Source organism: Aricia agestis, chromosome 7 (genome assembly GCF_905147365.1).
Source record: "Aricia agestis chromosome 7, ilAriAges1.1, whole genome shotgun sequence".
Taxonomy (NCBI): Eukaryota; Metazoa; Arthropoda; class Insecta; order Lepidoptera; family Lycaenidae; genus Aricia; species Aricia agestis.
Window position 1 is genome coordinate 10,191,097 of NC_056412.1, and position 17,816 is coordinate 10,208,912.

General features: G+C 37.5%; 2 protein-coding genes across 2 annotated transcripts in view; both read left to right on the top strand.

Moving 5' to 3' along the window:
* The window catches only part of LOC121728820 (paired mesoderm homeobox protein 2-like), a 42,875-nt gene extending 37,115 nt beyond the window's left edge, over window positions 1-5,760 (top strand). The window contains exons 3-4 of the mRNA XM_042117121.1: window positions 2,210-2,411; window positions 4,968-5,760. Coding sequence (XP_041973055.1) covers window positions 2,210-2,411; window positions 4,968-5,164 — 399 coding nt within the window. The 3' untranslated portion in view covers window positions 5,165-5,760. The remainder of the gene's footprint in view (window positions 1-2,209; window positions 2,412-4,967) is intronic.
* A 3,685-nt stretch (window positions 5,761-9,445) lies between these two features.
* LOC121728821 (muscle-specific protein 20) lies at window positions 9,446-11,399 on the top strand. The gene is made up of 4 exons (XM_042117122.1): window positions 9,446-9,549; window positions 9,734-9,945; window positions 10,249-10,369; window positions 10,968-11,399. The coding sequence occupies exons 1-4, from the start codon at window positions 9,520-9,522 to the stop codon at window positions 11,157-11,159; spliced, it is 555 nt and encodes a 184-aa protein (XP_041973056.1). The 5' UTR covers window positions 9,446-9,519; the 3' UTR covers window positions 11,160-11,399.
* The last annotated feature ends 6,417 nt before the right edge of the window (window positions 11,400-17,816 follow it).

Below are 17,816 nucleotides of genomic sequence, written 5' to 3' on the forward strand. Positions count from 1 at the left end.
AAAAAATATATCTCATGTTCTGGGGCTTGAATTTTTGACTTTTATCAAAAATCGTCAAAAATCTTGCTCTATCAGTTCCATAACATTTCTCTCTTTGCTTGTCAATTGATAAAGCATTCTGGAACCAAGATTATATGACCTAGTAATAACTACTTAGATGTACCATGTTTTATGCGAATAAATAAATTATAAATGAATAACACGTCGCCTCAGAATATAAAAAAAAAAACAAGGTGACCGCTGATTATATTGTCAAGTCTGATCTATCGGCTAAGCCCACCCACAACCAAATGGCCTAAGTCCGTCATCTACCTATTAATCTCTGATAGTCCTATCAGAGAAGTTGATTCCTAGGTAGATGGGGGACTGACGTAGGTCGCATTATGTCAAACTGAGGCGATAGGTTACAATTAACATTGAATTGACATGATCCGACCAAATGACGTTGGTCAGTCAACTGCCTAGGAATCAATTTCCTCGATGGTACATTAAGTGAAGTAGATATTAGATCAGTGTTTTTCAATCTGTGGGTCGCCGACAGAAAGAAAAAGCTGACGTATAATAGATAAATATATACTTACCATACTAGAAAAAAAAATCATTACACCAGTATATTTCAATCTGTAAAGGGGTCGCGAAATCAAAAAGATTGAAAAACACTGTGTTAGATAATATAAACTATAATTTCAACTTTCATGAACTCAGAATGAACTAAAATTGTGTAGGTATTAATTAATACACTACCTTTTTGGGCGTGTTTATGTGTTATTGTCTAAACACCCATTTAGTTGTCGACCGCCCACCGAACCTAAATATTACGCCTACAGCTTACATAGGGATTTGTGTTGATAGTTTGGGTTCCGATTCTCTATGTATGTACTTATACATAGTTACAATTTAGTGGTGGCTGTCATGCTACTAACTTAGACACAACGCCTCCGTGGTCTAGTGGTATAGAGCGCGGCTCTTGACTCGAAGGTCGTGGTTTCGATTCCCGCGTTGGAAACATGTTATTTCCAAGTTTGGTTAGGACAATGCAGGCTGATCACCTGATTGTCTGACAAGTAAGATGATCCATGCGTCGGATGGGTCATGGGCATGTAAAAAGTCGGTCCTGCGCCTGATCCCTCGCCAGTCGTGTCGGACTTCCGTCCCACTGGGTTATTAGAGTAAAGGAATAGAGAGTGCTCTTGTGTACTGCGCACACACTTGGGCACTATAAAATTACTCCTGCGTAGCTGGCCTGTTTTCAATGAAACCAGCCACCGTCACCGAAACCGGTTATTATATTAGATATTACTTTTTCACTACGTTTTTTGGTGGTCGAGTGTAGTTTTTTCTTTAAATCAAACTTTACCAACTAAACAAGATATTTCTAGCACAAATATATGGAGGAGAGGCATGCTTCGGCACGAATGGGCCGGCTCGACCGGAGAAATACCACGGGCTTTTTTTTTAATGAGATAAGGGGGCAAACGAGCAAACGGTTCCCTCTTAAAAAGCCGGCAACGCACCTGCAGCTCTTCTTATGCAGCGAGTGTCCATGGGCGACGGAAGTTGCTTTCTATCAGGTGACCCGTTTGCTCGTTTGCCCCCTTATTATATAATATATTATATATTTAATATATTATATAAAAATAAATAATAATAATAATATTATTCTGTCGAATTATTATTAACATACTAGCTGGGTGTTACCCGCGGCTTATTCGGCAAAATAAATTATGATATTTTCCCGCCGTAAAAAATACCTACTTTTGTGTTAATCCAGGGTATCATTACTACATTCCAAATTTTATTAAAATCGCATTCTGATGTGAAAAAGTAACATACGCATTACACACACACAAACTTTCGCCTTTAAATATGAATGTTATTCCTTATCTTAGATAGATCCAATAAAATTAATTTATGTGCTCATTTCAAAGAAATACAAATGAAGTGTTGACGATTTTGTTGTTAGGAGTAGCCTATGTCCAGCAATATCGTCTATCAGCACATGCTAATAGATATAATTTAAGATGATGTACCTGTTTTATACACATTACACAATGCGTATGTGGAAGGTTATTCCTATCTGTTTTATTCTATTTTTTAAGACCCTTTATAGGAATTACATGTTGGTCCTGCGTAGGATGAGGGTGCAGCTCGTAAAGTATTAAATTTGGTTATATTTCTAAGTTCTAACATTACAAAAACATTATTTCAGGTATGGTTCCAAAACCGGCGAGCGAAGTTCCGCAAGCAGGAGCGGCTGGCGCAGCAGAAGGCGGGTGAGGCGGGGGTGAAGGCGGAGGGGAAGCGTGACAAGGGGGGTTCTCCCGCCGCCTCGCCCCACCCCCCGCCCGGACAGACGCACCACTCGCTACCACACCTCTCCCCGCCGGACCTCAAGCCGATCACCTCTGCAGGTAAGACAGAAAAATAAAAGAAAAAGAAATAGTACTAGATGACCTGGTGAACTTCGTATTGCTTGCCGCACATGCGTAGTGTTTCGTGCTTGAGACGAAAGCGTTGGATGATCTGAGTGTATCGTCCAATGGTATAGGTATTTGTGACGATAGACGCGTGTGCGGCCGCGGCATTAATACAAACATTCTAAACTCATGTCCTTCCCGGGACAGTTGTTCCATGCTAAGTTTAATCAAGAGCGATCCCGCGGTTGAAGCGTAAATGTAGATATACAGAAATGTTTCAAATTGTATACATCTGATGAGTCTCTATCTAAAATTTCTGTGTCACACACTTTTATTGTCTACGTTTTGTAAAGTTCTACGTATATTTTTAATGGTCGTTTCATTTACAGTTTTCTATTGTAAAGCAATAAAATGTATAATGTATATTGTGTTATAGTGCGGGAATGCAATAAAATTATTTTTGGCGTTCCACAAATAAGTGTGAGTCCGTGAATCGATGGTTATGATATTGTGATCGTGTGAGTCATGCATACCGTAAGCCGTGAGCGATGAGTTAGCGAGGTGAGACTGAGCAGGGCCTGTAGACAAGTGGCAAAGCGCTAACGCTGACGCTAACGCTAGCGCTACAAAATGTATGCGATTTGACATAAGTCATCGCTTCGCTAGCGAATACTAATGTCAAATCCATACATTTTGTAGCGCTAGCGCGAGCGTTGGCGTTAGCGTTTTGCCACTTGTCTACAGGGGCAGGGGCCCGATTCTTATGCCCCGAATACCTCTTCGTCAGTTCGTAGAATAGCTGACAGAATATTTATTCATCATCAATACCCTGCCATGTAAGGTAGTTAATATGAGGAACTACAACTGAGTTCAGAACTAGACTCGAGCAACCATAATTACCACACATCACAAAATATTATGTAGTTGTACGTTTTTTTGTTGGAAATATTTTTTCTTTTTTAATCCCATTTTAATAGAATGAAATTTTAAAAATCTGTCCCTCACGCGAGTAAGGGGTATTCGAGGCTTGCGATCGAAGGGGTATTCGAGGCATGAGAGTTGGCAGTCGGGACCATCGTGAGACGGCGTGATTGCCGCTATTTCAGCGCCTTGCCCCGCCGCGTGGGAGAACATAACAAGGCTGATTTCAACCATATTTCAATACGGATTCAAATTAGAATTTAAAATTAGAATGCATCGAAATATCTGATACCTGTCTGCACTAGTCTCTCTATATTTAGTTTTTAGTTACGGCTAACGGCTAATGTATGGCATTTTGATCATTGAACATTAAGGATAATAAATAATAGTAGTTTAAAATATATTCAGCTTACTAAATAATAATTGAACTACATTCGCATTTTTTTTTTCAAAATTACAGAATTAAAAAATATAATAGAACCAAATAACTTTAGGTAGGTACAGAGTTAACTTCAGCGCTACGTTATACGTACGCTACGAAGCGTAGCAAACAGCTCCAGCGCGTAGCATCACTTCAAAATGGTCCTCAAAAAACATTTTCAACCAAAACACGCATTGTGAAACAAATACGCGAATATTTAGCAAATATCTACAATGATATATAATGATATATAAATAACTAAACCGTTTGAGCGTTTGAGAAATTCTTTAGAAGACGTTTCAATAACGTCCTTACGCTACGTTACAGAAGGGTCATCTAAATTGGTTAAGCCGTTTATATTTAGGTCAAGTATGAGTGTCAGTTTTTAAGCTTTTGCTCAATATTATTTTCTCATATTTGATTTCATTTTACAGTAGAATTCTGAACAGAAAAAAAATTTAAACATATTTTTATAACTTCTAATTATTATTGGAATTCCTGAATATTGGCGGTCATTGTATCATTTGAGCAGAAAACTCTCCCTCGAAAATTACATTGTTAGGTTATATACGAACAATTCGTGCAGGTAACAGATTATTAAAGGCGTCCTAATCTAGCCTAATAACATAGGTCCTGGTCTGACACTTGCGGCGCGGTAATCACATTAGGCGGGCGGGCGAGGGCGGGCGAGGGCGGGCGGCGGCGCGAGATTTCCGCGCGACTCATTTGCTATAATTGCGCGATTGTCGCTCAGGGCTGAATAAACAAGCGAGCGAGCTAGGATTAGTGATTAGCGGCTAATTGCGTTAGCGCGATTATTTCATATCCGCCTCGCAATTTGAATTCCGAATCAGCCTGCGCTTAGTGCATTAGTTTCAAGTTTCGGAATATGAAACTCAGTTCGTGAAGGATTTTAAATTTTAAAGTTTTGTTTTTGTGGTAGTGTTGTTGTATGAAATACGTTTATTTGAATAAGAATAACTGATAATTAAATATTAATTATAGGGCACAGAATATTTTGATTTAATCATCTATTATTTAGTTATTTATTTAATTATCTATCTTTTTGTGATAAGTACTAACAGATAGAACAAAACCCATCTTATTAGCAATGATGGATGTCTTCCGTATCTGGGGAGATAGCTGGTATGTGAATTAAACTACCGTTGCCGTTTGAGAATATGCTAACAGGAAATGTTCTATTGCAGCCAACAAGCTGTGCGATGAGCTGAACTCCGTGGGGTCCGAGGCGGCGAGCGGCGTGGGCGTGGGCAACAAGTGGGCCGGCGGCTGCGGCCTGCTGCGGCAGCCCTCCGGCTTCCCACTGCTGGGCGTAGCGCCCCCCAACTACCTCCTATCCGACCACCTCGGGACTCTCGCCAAAACGAACAACCATCTTTTCTAATGGTCGCAGCTGTTCTAATTCTAAACGTGAGCTTAATGACAATTAAATCGGCCGGTCGGGTACGGCGATGTACCTAGACCGTAAGCTCCATAGAATTTGACGGTCCGAGTGTTTACAAACCAGGTGAAATAAGTGCCAAGTGTCCATGATGAACTAGCGTATGACATTGTGTTTCTAATTTATTGAGCGGTGTATTTTAAATTAGATTTATTAGTGCTAGGATAAGTGTAAATGTTCGGTTCCGGTGTCGTAACGAATGGTTATCTACGTGTAAGACAACTTTTGTGATAAGTACTGTAAATATAGCGTCGTATACGGGGGATCCGCGACTAACATATTTAGCTTTTAATACCCTTACATTCCCTAACTGCAGCAATGTGATAAGTAGTAGCAATTTGAAACGTTCTAGTCCAGGAGCCGTAGTCAATTTGTTTGATTTTTGTAATAGTGATAATTTGAGGTCAGAGTTTTATGATATTGTTCAATAGTGTCGTAGCGAACAATGTTGTAAATATGTAAAACATGTAAATATGTATCATGCGTTGTAGTGACGTATTTTGAGTGTATGTACTGATAACGATGATTTGGAGGGTGTTTTAATAAAGAAATGAGTAACTACTATGTTTTTTTATTTTATTTTAAAGAGTTATAGAATATATTAAAATAACAGTTATTAAGTAACTATTACAGTTTCTGTCTCTAGTAGGTCAAAATATTCAAAACACATTTAAGAATCTATATATTAATACGCAAGCGAAAAACTTTGTATCCCTTTTGACGAAAAATGCGGAAACGTAGGTGAATGAAATTTTGCACAGTTATAGTTTATATGGTGAAGAAGTGCATCGAGCTAATATTATTTTAAAATTATGCTTTTATTACACATTTTTTTAAACTAACAAAACATTACACACACTACAATACGCACACTCAAGAAGATGAAAGATTTTTGATTGACAAACCTATACATACGAATTATACTCTTTTATTTATGGTTGAAGTCTATTGACAACAAGTTGACAAATTGAAAATGGATTATAGTTTTTTTTTATTGAATCTTAGATACTATTAGACAATGCTTACACGGCCAGTCTGAGATCAGCGGAGTCCCAGAAACGAGAGTTGAAAAAAAATATATGATATGGTCAATATTTTTTTACAAATTAAACGTAATAGTTAGTCCTAATGTGTTTGAAACTAAGGTCGAATTTCGACCATTGGGCGATCTCTAGTTTACCCAAAAAGCAGTAGGTAAATTTACATTTACATACTTTTTGTGGCTCTAAACACAAAAATACATCTATCGGTTATTATGTATTTAAAGGTACATGATACACTAAGAAGATACTTCACACAGACTAAACATCAAAGATATCTTCACACTGTAATGGCACATCAATCTTTTTCAGCAGTTCGCAGTCGTGAACACTTCAGACAAATATTTCATACACGCCCAAGTGCTCGTAAATCGTTACTATCTTTATGTTTCAAACATTAAATACATTCATATTTTTACACTTTAAGAACTCTATTTAAATAATTCAAAAATGTGCTCGAAAACAACTTGTCCATAATATTATGTGGACACGTCCTGAATCCGATTATCAGGGCGAGCGAAGCGAGCCTTAGCATATCCTACAACCTGTACAATTTTGTGGTACCCTTTACGGAAAAACTATATCAGGCCTATTGATTTGTGCTTTAACATAGTAGACAGTCAGTTAAGATGTAACGACACGAGCCCTCACAGATGATTAATTATTATTGGATAAATATGTTGATGCTTTTAAAAGTTTAAAAGTTTTAGTTTTAAACAATATAAAATACACATACCATTAATTAATTTCTACAATTTAAAGTCGAATAACTAGTAACATTTTAAAAATAAAACTTCTTTCGTACATCTTACAAAAATATGTTTATTTGAATGCGAGAAAACGATCGGAAATGTTTGTGTAAAGTATTTATGAGCACAGATTTGGGTATGACTAAATGCACCATGTTCAACATATTAATCGTCGCAATGTTTCAAACGTGTTACACTCTCTGCAAACATTTTAAAAATGTGAAACAAAACTGCGAAATTGAACCAATATCACACAGATTGAACATTTCTGTTACATTGTATGAAGAATGAATTTAGGTACACGACATTAAAACCTACAATATTATGAGTTAGAAATTATATTATTAGCTATAGTTTTATTAGCTTTATCCTTACGCAGGCCTACTGACTATATAAACATTAAAATCCAAGGGGGATTTTAATGTTTATTTAACTTAATACATATTAAATAGTATAAAGAGCGTCCGTGGCCTAATGGGTAACCTTTGCTTCGCACTCCTAAAGGGTACAGGTTCGATCCCGGGTGGAGACGTGTACTAATCAGGCATTTTTTGATCTCAAGTACATAACACAGACACTCATCGTGAGGAAACCCGCACATAGTTGGTCCCACTGGACTAGGCCGACTATGTTGCGAGAATGCCGTATGTGCTTGAGCAACCATACGGTCATTTAAAAATCTTGTCCCAGGCACTATTTGAGGAGTGGTTACTTCTCTCTGAAAATACTTTATAAATCATCCACAATGGATGCAAAGGCCTAGTTTTTTATTAAATAAACACGGAAAAATATTGCTTAAAAATAAAACTTTCAGGATTTTTCATCGTCACTAAATTATGAAATGGTGTTACAACGAAGCTTATTTTTTCAAAATAAGTGATGATTTTAATATATGGTAGGAAAATGTCAGAAGATACTTATACATATAAGAATCTTCCGACATCTTTCTACCTGCAACCTGCGACCAGGCAAAGCTATGTACCTATAAATATGCTTTACGTAGCAAACAGCTGTTATTTTTCATGAATTTAAAAACCTCTCTGATTCTCTCTCATATAACGCTGTCCTCGGACGTAGATTTCGGTGACAATTATAACTCATCGGGAGCTCAAAAAAGCTCCGTGGGCGGCGGCAGCACGCGTCATAAGCTCGCGGTAAGTCCCTATAATATGATACATTGTTTATTAATATAACTTTCATTGTTTATTAATAAAACAACATACCTACTATCTACAAGCCATTAATTTCCAGATTTGGTATGAGAACTTGAAAGTCTAAGCTTTCTATAGAAAGCTTTATTACCTACACGAAAATGCGTGAGCTTTTATATCTATCATCTAAGATAGTTAATTTTCGACGATCTGCAAAACCTACACCTACACATTTGCTTAAAAAAAACTAATAATAATAATAATTTTTAAATTTAAATCGTAAAAAGCTCCTCAATCGTAATATTAATTCACAAAATATATCGTTAAAATACATTTCAAGTATTCAAAATTTTTAGTCAATTATACCAGGTAAAAATAAGCTTTAGAAACCAAATAGCAATTTCAACTATTTGTTTACTTCGCACATGATGAGTAAAATACAAAAGCAAGAAGGTAGAACTATTACCATCCAAAATAAGATGCTTGAATTTTTAAGATACTAAAATTATTGTACTCTACATTATTAGGTTCTAAACTGAAGGACAAACAAACGAAATAATATTGTGATGGCGGTTACTGTTAATTAATAAAATATAATAGGACCATAATATACAATACTTACCGTTAAGCAGAAAGCTTAGCGGTAAGTATTGTACCTATATTATGATTATATTACAAGAAAGTGTGTGATTATTGGTACCGTTTTTTGGTACACAATATATAAGTATCGTTTTTAACCCCAAACGTGAAATAAGTTATATAGCGTCGAGGTATACTTAGTTTGATGTCTTCTAAAAGTATGAAAATATTTTGATAAATTTTTTTGTTTAAAAGCTGAGTGGTAGTGTGGCCCAGTGACCCTACTAAGCTATAAAACAATATAATCTGAGTAAGAAACTTTACAGAATTTGAGTTTTGAGTTTCTTGTAAGTAAAACGCTTAGCGGTAAGTATTGTATATTATATGGTAAGTATTATATATTATATTAATCAACAATAACCGCTATTACAATATTATATCGTTTGTTTGTCCTTCGGTTTAACGTAATAACGTAGCTTAATTATTACGTTAAACAATCAGTTTAACTTTAAATTTAATAAACTTTCTAATAATAGTTCAAAAAATAGATTTTATATTGAAATATTTCTAAATTAATCTAAAGTCTGAATATATTAGCATAACGCCTTCGAACAAAGGTTGTTGAGTCAGAAGCTTATTTCGTAGCCTCGTCAGTGGCGCTGCGCGTGAGTTTCCAGAAGGGCGAAACCCCGCGCTCTATAAATACTGCCTACCCTGGTTCAGGAGCTCAGTCTACCGGAGCCATCCCAGCACTCCACAACTACACAACAAACTACATCATGTCTCTCGAACGTCAAGTCCGCTTAAAGGTCAGTGTCGCTAAATATACACTCCAAATTCCACTTACGAAATTCGAAATAAATATGCATATTCAAAAATATTTCAATTTACAAGTAAAAATCTGATCATCTAAATTTTTTTATCATGGATTCGGTTCCCCAACCTATCACTAATAATGAGCCCTTAATTTTAATAAGCTAAATTATCCAACAGTTAGCTTCCAAGCGCAACCCAGAACAGGAGAAAGAGGCCCAGGAATGGATTGAGACCATCCTCGGCGCCAAGTTCCCCCCCGGCGAAGCCTTCGAAGATGTTCTTAAGGACGGCACAGTCCTTTGCCAGCTGATCAACAAGATCAAGCCTGGATCCGTCAACAAAATAAACACCTCTGGTGGTCAATTCAAGATGATGGAGAACATCACCAAGTAAGTATAATATGACTACTCATCTTGATATCTGGACCTAGTACATAAATAAAAACTTTAAAATTACCTAAAACATAATACGTACGAGCCTCGAGGACTTGCTACTAACTAGGTAGCTCTAAGGCCGATTAATATAATTCAGCCCCCGATTCATTGGAGCTCGCGCGGATTACCTTGTAACCTGGAGATTCTATTAGGCTTGATAATTTGTTAGTCTCACCCAATACAATTTGTGCGTTTGTAACCCATAAAATGGGTGTTATTAGTAAGTGAGATGTACACAATATACTAATCTTTTCTCAGCTTCCAAGCAGCAATCAAAAACTACGGTGTCCCCGACATCGACGTTTTCCAGACCGTAGACCTGTGGGAGAAGAAGGACATCGCCCAGGTCGTCAGCACCCTGTTCGCCCTCGGCCGCGAGGTAACTACCTTGATAAAATTATATCTAAGGTCGACTTATTCCTACTTGCGCCAATCTTTAGAGTTAAAGTTAATCCTGAAGTAAAGTACTTAAACTTTATAAGTTTGTTCAAGTATTTGGGAAAGAGAAGAGTTTAACCTTTTGCCAATAATTTCAGTGCAAGTGGACCTCGATATCATACTTTAGCCGTTAATTAAAATGTATATAATTTGCAACTTGTAAGGTTTATCCGTAGAAGAGCTCTACTCATGTTAGTTTCCTAACTGTAATTTTGGGATAGCCAAAATAATGTATCGGTTTATGCGCAGTAGGATAAACAAGCTGGAACCGGCTCCAGATCGTGCGTTACAAATATTTGTTCGAACGACTCTGTATTGAAACTCTGCCAAGAATAACAAAGATTTACAACATTGTAAACATTACCTCACTTTTACAAATATCCAAGGCCGGGCTAAGAGGCCATTTATTTCAGACATCATCATCATTATCGCAATAAACTTGATCTCTTTTAGAGACGATTAGATTGTAAAGCGAGTAATTTAATTTACTTTTTCTTTGCACTTTCGACGCAAAATAACATAACGAATTTATTCACCAGACCTATAGGCACGCCGAATGGAAGGGCCCCTTCCTCGGCCCCAAGCCCTCGGACGAGTGCAAGCGTGACTTCTCCGACGAGGTCCTCAAGGCAGGCCAGACCGTGATCGGTCTCCAAGCCGGCTCCAACAAGGGCGCAACCCAGGCTGGATCGAACATGGGCGCCGGCCGCAAGATCCTCCTCGGAAAGTAAGGACCCCGCCCGCCTTCCACCACGTGATATTAATTATAAGTATTAATTAAGAACACGATTCATTTGTGAGACTGCAAGTCGAAGAGTTTGTTGTGTAAGATTGTGCGTTCTCTTTGTCAAGAAAATCATGATAAGTTGCCCGTCGGGTAACGTCTTACCGCCATCACCAACGGTTTAGGATAAGAATTTTTATTTATTTCCATTTTATTACAAACATTTTATAATAAAATATTTTTCTAACGCGGCCGTTTTATTGTTTGTCCAATATAATATCAATGCTTGATCCAGATACCATGGTACAGAACTCCCAAATTAATAATGCGCATGCAAATCTTCGCTAATTGTCGTAATCACGAAAACACCCGAATCTATGAACGTAAGAGCCCCAAACAATGCACTTGCATTTTTGCACCTTGTTCAAAGGAAATAGAAGTAAACATCATATCTAGCCGGTGGCTGTCCGCTGCCACCGGTCCGTCAATAAGTGCTATAACTCACCGGGAAGCCATCGCGACGTGCCCAGTGACGTTACCATGTAACGTCCAAGCAACGTCTCGCGCCTCCACGTCGCCGCAAAGCGGTGTTTTTCTTAAAGTTAAGTTTAAAATCAGCGCTTTGCAGCGACGTCTTCCAACGCTCGGGAAATACGACCGTTGCCGAAAAATTACGAAAATTTCTATGCGCATTATCACTTTGGGAGCACCATAATACATTTTAATGTAATATGTATCTAGAAACTTGCCTACACTTGTTGTTTATTCCCACTATAAGTATAATTAATACAATTTGTATAGAGAGTATGTTGTAAGTTCTTGCCTAAATATAAAATACATCATAATATGCTAATGCTAATGCTAATACTAATTTAGCTCTATACTAATTTAATATAGGCTCTTCGAAATAAAAAACACAATTTAAATATCGATTGCTTTTATATTACTGGTAAAGTATACATTTATTTATATAAGTCTGTTAGGTATTAAAAGATTTGAGGAATAACTTGCTTCTCGTTCTCTTTTATTTAATAATTTTTAAATACAATTTAACTCGTTTACTCAGCAATATCCATACTTATAATGTTATAAATGCGAAAGTGTGTCTGCCTGTCGTTTACCTCTTCACGCCTAAGCCACTGAACCGATTTTGATGAAATTTGGTATGAGGATAAAATATTGAGTCTCGAGAAAGGACATAGGATAATTTTATCCTGGAAGAATGTACGGTTTCCGCACGGTAACCGAATTTTGGCGCAACCGAGTCGCGGACGTCATCTTGTAATAGCTATAAAAATCCGATAGGTTCTATTAGGAAGCGACAATCAGATTCTAGATAGTTTCTAATTATTTTGAAAACATAAGTATACAGTAGGATATCGCAGTACTTACAATAGTTTTTACTATGTAAGTACTGCGATATCCTATCTCTCATAATATCCCATCCACCTTATCTAATGGGTACCTAATAAGTAACTAGCTAAAAGCCGAACTTTGTGAGGGCTCTCGTCGTTTTTCTGCGTGGTGATAATCTTATATATAAAATTCTAGTATCACAATGTTAGTCACCGTACTCCTCCGAAACGGCTTTACTGATTTTTACCAAATTTTATATGCATATTCAGTAAATTTAAGTATCGGCTACTGGCAACTTTTTATATTGATAAGAGCATATTTTGTTGAATAAATTATAGGAAATTATTACAACTCGAGCCGGCGACCGTTGTTTGTGAGACGGGATAGCGATGGACGTTGCCATGATGACATACTTATTTAGTCACTTCAATAAAATAATATGGACGAAATTATACTTTTTATTATGGCAAAACAACATTTGCCGGAACGGCTAGTAATCTATATTTTAATAGTAACCAAACCTTGACTGACCGATGATAACACATCTACGTATAAATAAAAATAACTATGTTAAATCACAAATCAATAGGCGTAATAGATTTTTTTTACCTGCACCGTACGGCTAGGAGAGAACCGACGACGCAGTGCCACCACTGCGATCACGGAGATGACACAGCGCAGCACACGCTCGAGGACTGCCCGGCATGGGCAGAACAACGAGCGGTGCTCTGCGCTACCACCGGAATTGACCTAAGCCTCCCGGCCATAGTGACGGCTATGGTTCGGTCGAGCGAAGGATTTGACGCAATAGCCAACTTCTGCGAGAAGCCAATAGCCAACTTCATCTCGCAGAAAGAGGCTGGCGAACGAGAAAGAGAAGCGGACGTGGCCGCGGATCCCGTTCTAAGACGGCGCGGAGGGCGCAGGCGCGCCATACATGAGCGCCAGCTCCCGCCGTAATCAGGGCTAGGGCGGCGGATTGGGGAATCCGTTGCCCATTGCACGAGCCCTGCCCGGCAGAAGAGCGCCCGGTGCCTCGGGCTGCTCCCGGGAGGCTCAGCAGAGCTTAATAGCTTGCTGCGGAGGAGTCTGCTTAAGCAGACGCCGCTAACTGGGCTGCCGCAGATATCGCCCTCGTAGGCGGGTCCAGTGGCCCAGCAGCGTAGCGGAGTAAGGAGGCACCGGTGGGTTTTAGTGGGTAACCCCGGGTGCTCCTCCTTACCGCAGCACCTGGGGAGTCCCACATACCCCGTGACCATTCCCCCGGGCTGCTGGGGATGCGTAACGCATTTCCCATCGTTAAAAAAAAAAGGCGTAATAGATTTTCCGTAAAGTGTACCACAAAAGTGCTCAGGTTGTGGGGTATACTATAGGGCTCGCCCTGATAACAAAAGTTTATCGTATCTATTGAATCACCTAGTTGCCCTCGCATTTCATGTCTATAGAGGTATACCACAAATATAGTAAAACAGATGAAACAAACACTCAAGACAATATATCTATAAGTACAGACTTTATTTAATTTTTTCTTTTCACTTAATTATATGTAGCAAAGTACCATACGGCATACGGTCAGTTTCTAGAGATTTTCTACAGGCGTTTATCCATTTCGTTGTTAATTTGTTAATAGCGCTTTCCTATACATAAACTCTTGTTTATTAATTTAAAACCCTAGGGCCTAGGTGTGCTATTATTTTACTCATATATCTATTACACATATGTATTTAGACTTATACTTTGTGTAGTTAGGCCTTGTAGATTTAAAAGTTTGACTTACAGATTTGTACTTTTAATGCCATCAGTAGTATCTTGTTGGTATCATGACAGTAATATTATTTGTATGTACATGAAAATAATAATAATAATAAGCAAATTTAAAAAATACATTGCTCGCGGTACACTGTTGTTTCGGAAATAATATGGATTTTTATTTATTTTCGGGAACACCAAGTTTGGTGTTCCCGAACATAGCTAAGTATGAGAAACGACTAACACTGATAATATTATAATATTTAAGGTCTCGGTCGTATACTGTAATAATAATAATAATAGCTCCTTTTTCCTAATAAGTTTTATATTTTATAACGTGTGTCAGCCATTTGCGCCAATATGGGTTTAGGGGGCTCCATAGTATCTACAAGGAACCTTATAATTTAGCATTTTTATTTCTAAAGAAGGTAGTGTTGTTTAAACTGAAACTGTATAGTTTAGATTCAAAACAAACAATATTTAATTCGATTAGATAGTCAGGAATCAGAATGCGAATTATTGATCCGATTTGCTGACAAGTTGACAACCCTTAATGAAATAGTTAACCTAAATTTCCCAGTACAGAGCAAGCGAATTATAATGAACTATTGATGAAGACACTCTCGAATACTCTCGATCATGCATGACATGTCAGTCAGACAACAAAAAAACTAGATCAAAATCGATTCACTTGTTACGTGTCTAAGTAATTAGAAGTTGTAATGAGAAACAAGTTTTATTTAGCAAGTTTTATTTGACATCTTGCTATTGAGAAATATATTAGATCAGAATATCTGTATTCTCGCCTATTGATTAAAGAACTAAAGGTACTTAAAATGCATCATACAACAACCATCAAAGAGCACGTTATGCAAGCAAGCAAGTAGGGTGTAGTGGAATTGCTATACTAACTTGAAATAACTTTGTAATAAGTGAATGTAATATAATATGTAGGGTTACATAGAATCAACACACTGTACCTACCTAGGTTAAATAGAATTTGGGAGGTGTATCCTTTCAGGCATTCGATTTTTACATAATTGTGATCTTTAGGGAGATTGCAGACGACAGACTTTTTGTTTGACAGACAAAAAGTCGCACAAAAAGTCTGTCGTCTGCGATCTCCCTTAGAAAATTTTAAGAAGCGTACCTACTTCGGTTATATATATAAGATACTAGCTTCTGCCCGCGACTTCCTCCGCGTAAAATAGGTAAGTACTTTGGGCTAACGCCTAACGCTAATTCTAAGTCCCGATTTCGTTTCAAAACTGCGAAATCTCCTAAGATATTCATTTAAATCGAATATTGATGTTAAGGGCAATTTTATTTTAACACCTCCATGGTAGGTATCTTTTTTTTTTATGAAATAAGGGGGCAAACGAGCAAACGGGTCACCTGATGGAAAGCAACATCCGTCGCCCATGGACACTCGCAGCATCAGAAGAGCTGCAAGTGCGTTGCCGGCCTTTTAAGAGGGAAATGGGGTAATAGGGGAGGGAAGGGAAGGGAACAGGGGAAGGTAGGGAGGGGAAGGAATAGGTTAGGGGATTGGGCCTCCGGTAAACTCACTCACTCGGCGAAACACAGCGCAAGCGCTGTTTCACGCCGGTTTTCTGTGAGAACGTGGTATTTCTCCGGTCGAGCCGGCCCATTCGTGCCGAAGCATGGCTCTCCCACGTATAAAGTAGTATCGCAGACACAATAGATTTTCAATTGTTATGCTTGTGGATTGATGGGTTAAATTAAATACTTGTGTTAAATAACGTATTAATATGTCCAAGTATCATGCTTATAAAAACACCTTCGCAAACTGCATTATTTAGTAACAAAATTGGATAGTCCAAAAAAGGTAAAAGTGAGCTGACCTTAAAAGATTACGAGGTTGGATTGTGAGGTTTAAAGGTTATAGTGAGCTAACTTTAAAACTATTAAGAACATTATACTGTCGTAGACTTTTTTAAGAACTTTTAAAGAGTCCGAGCAATTCTGTACGTAAATACATGATTTTTGCGAAACTTTAAGCGTTTACGCAGCGCACGCAGCATAAGCTTTCAATAGGTTGAAATCCCATAATTTTGAAAAATTCATCACTGGTGCTCCACTTCTTTTGATCTTAACGTGATAATATTATAATAAGTACCTTTTTTATCGACTTTTTTCACAAATTTTAACAAATTATTGCATTGTCATTGGCCCATAACACGTATACAAAGTTCCGAATTAATTAAACTACTGGAGATAGGTAAAAACGTGCTCAAAGATTCCGTTACATACATACAGCCCAAGCTAATAAAAGTGTGTTAAAAATACTAAACGATTACTTGATAATATATTTGATCATTTCTTTTTTCGAACCGTTCAAGCAATAAAAATAAATAATGTGCGCCTGCTTTAAAAACAACGTTTATCGAACACGTTATAATAACAGAATCTTACGTCAAACATAACGACGACCGAAATAACGACGCTCCACGCCGTTGCCCGTTATTAGCGATCGTTAGCCCGTTACTATTTTTATAAAGGAGGGAAATCTCGAAATAAAATTCAGCAGACCAGCAAAGCCTGCGCGTTAGTTGAACGTTAGCCGCTGAGCCTGCAACATCGTTTTCCCCTCGCTGCCAAAAGATGGCGTTAATTCGAATATTAGTGCTCTCTGTAGCTTGTATTATGAACTAAAATAAATACGAGGGAACAATATGAGAAAGTAAATACGTTAATGCTTCGCGAGATGGCTCTGGGGGTACGTATTTTCAAATGTACGGTTTAATTTTGGACATTCAATAATTAAACCGTTTATTATTTAGCATGTTTTGTAATTTGTCGTCATCTAACATCTTACTTTTGTTTTACTATTTAATATACTACTTAGTATCATAGAAGTTAATATTATTTTTGGTTCCTTATTTTTTATAAGCGGTTGGTAAATTATCTTTCCTGAAGTAATAAAAAATATTTAAAAACACAAGAAGTAATCCTTAATAATAATAACAATTATTATTGAAAAAATCCGGCGCGCAAGTTTTTGCAGTAATTATTGCTACGAAGTTCTACGTTTGCTACGGGCCTCTACGGACCTCTACGGCCTACGCTTGTGCTACGCTATGCTACGCCAAGCTATAAAGGCTACCAAAAAATCTAAATGTTGAATTAATATTTTGTATTAGTTTGAATTAATTTTAAATTGAGCCATTTTTTGGTAAATCTAGGCCGTACTGATGATATTATTATGTGCTAGTTTTATTTGGAACAACATACCATGAATGTTACGGACCATATAAACTGAAATTATATTGGTCATTAAAATCATCATAAAATCATGAGGAACGTCGGATGACTATCATCAAACAACGTTACGCATACTCATAAATTAAAAGTCACGTCTTCGGAATTAGGTAGCCACCTACATGATTGAAAACTGAAGCAGCACTTAATTTTGGATGTCACCCTGTCTCGGACGGATGACGGACGGCCGGACAGAGTTAATTATGATTACTACGCTTGGCCTTAATAGGTATTTTGTCGTACAAGTTGCAAGTTGCAGCCAACAATGTACTGGACG

Excerpts from the sequence above, each read along its gene's own strand:
- LOC121728821 (XM_042117122.1), top strand. The coding sequence starts at position 9,520 with ATGTCTCTCGAACGTCAAGTCCGCTTAAAG. Across the intron at positions 9,550-9,733 it reads AACGTCAAGTCCGCTTAAAG|TTAGCTTCCAAGCGCAACCC; the intron begins GTCAGTGTCGCT and ends ATTATCCAACAG. Across the intron at positions 10,370-10,967 it reads TGTTCGCCCTCGGCCGCGAG|ACCTATAGGCACGCCGAATG; the intron begins GTAACTACCTTG and ends TTTATTCACCAG.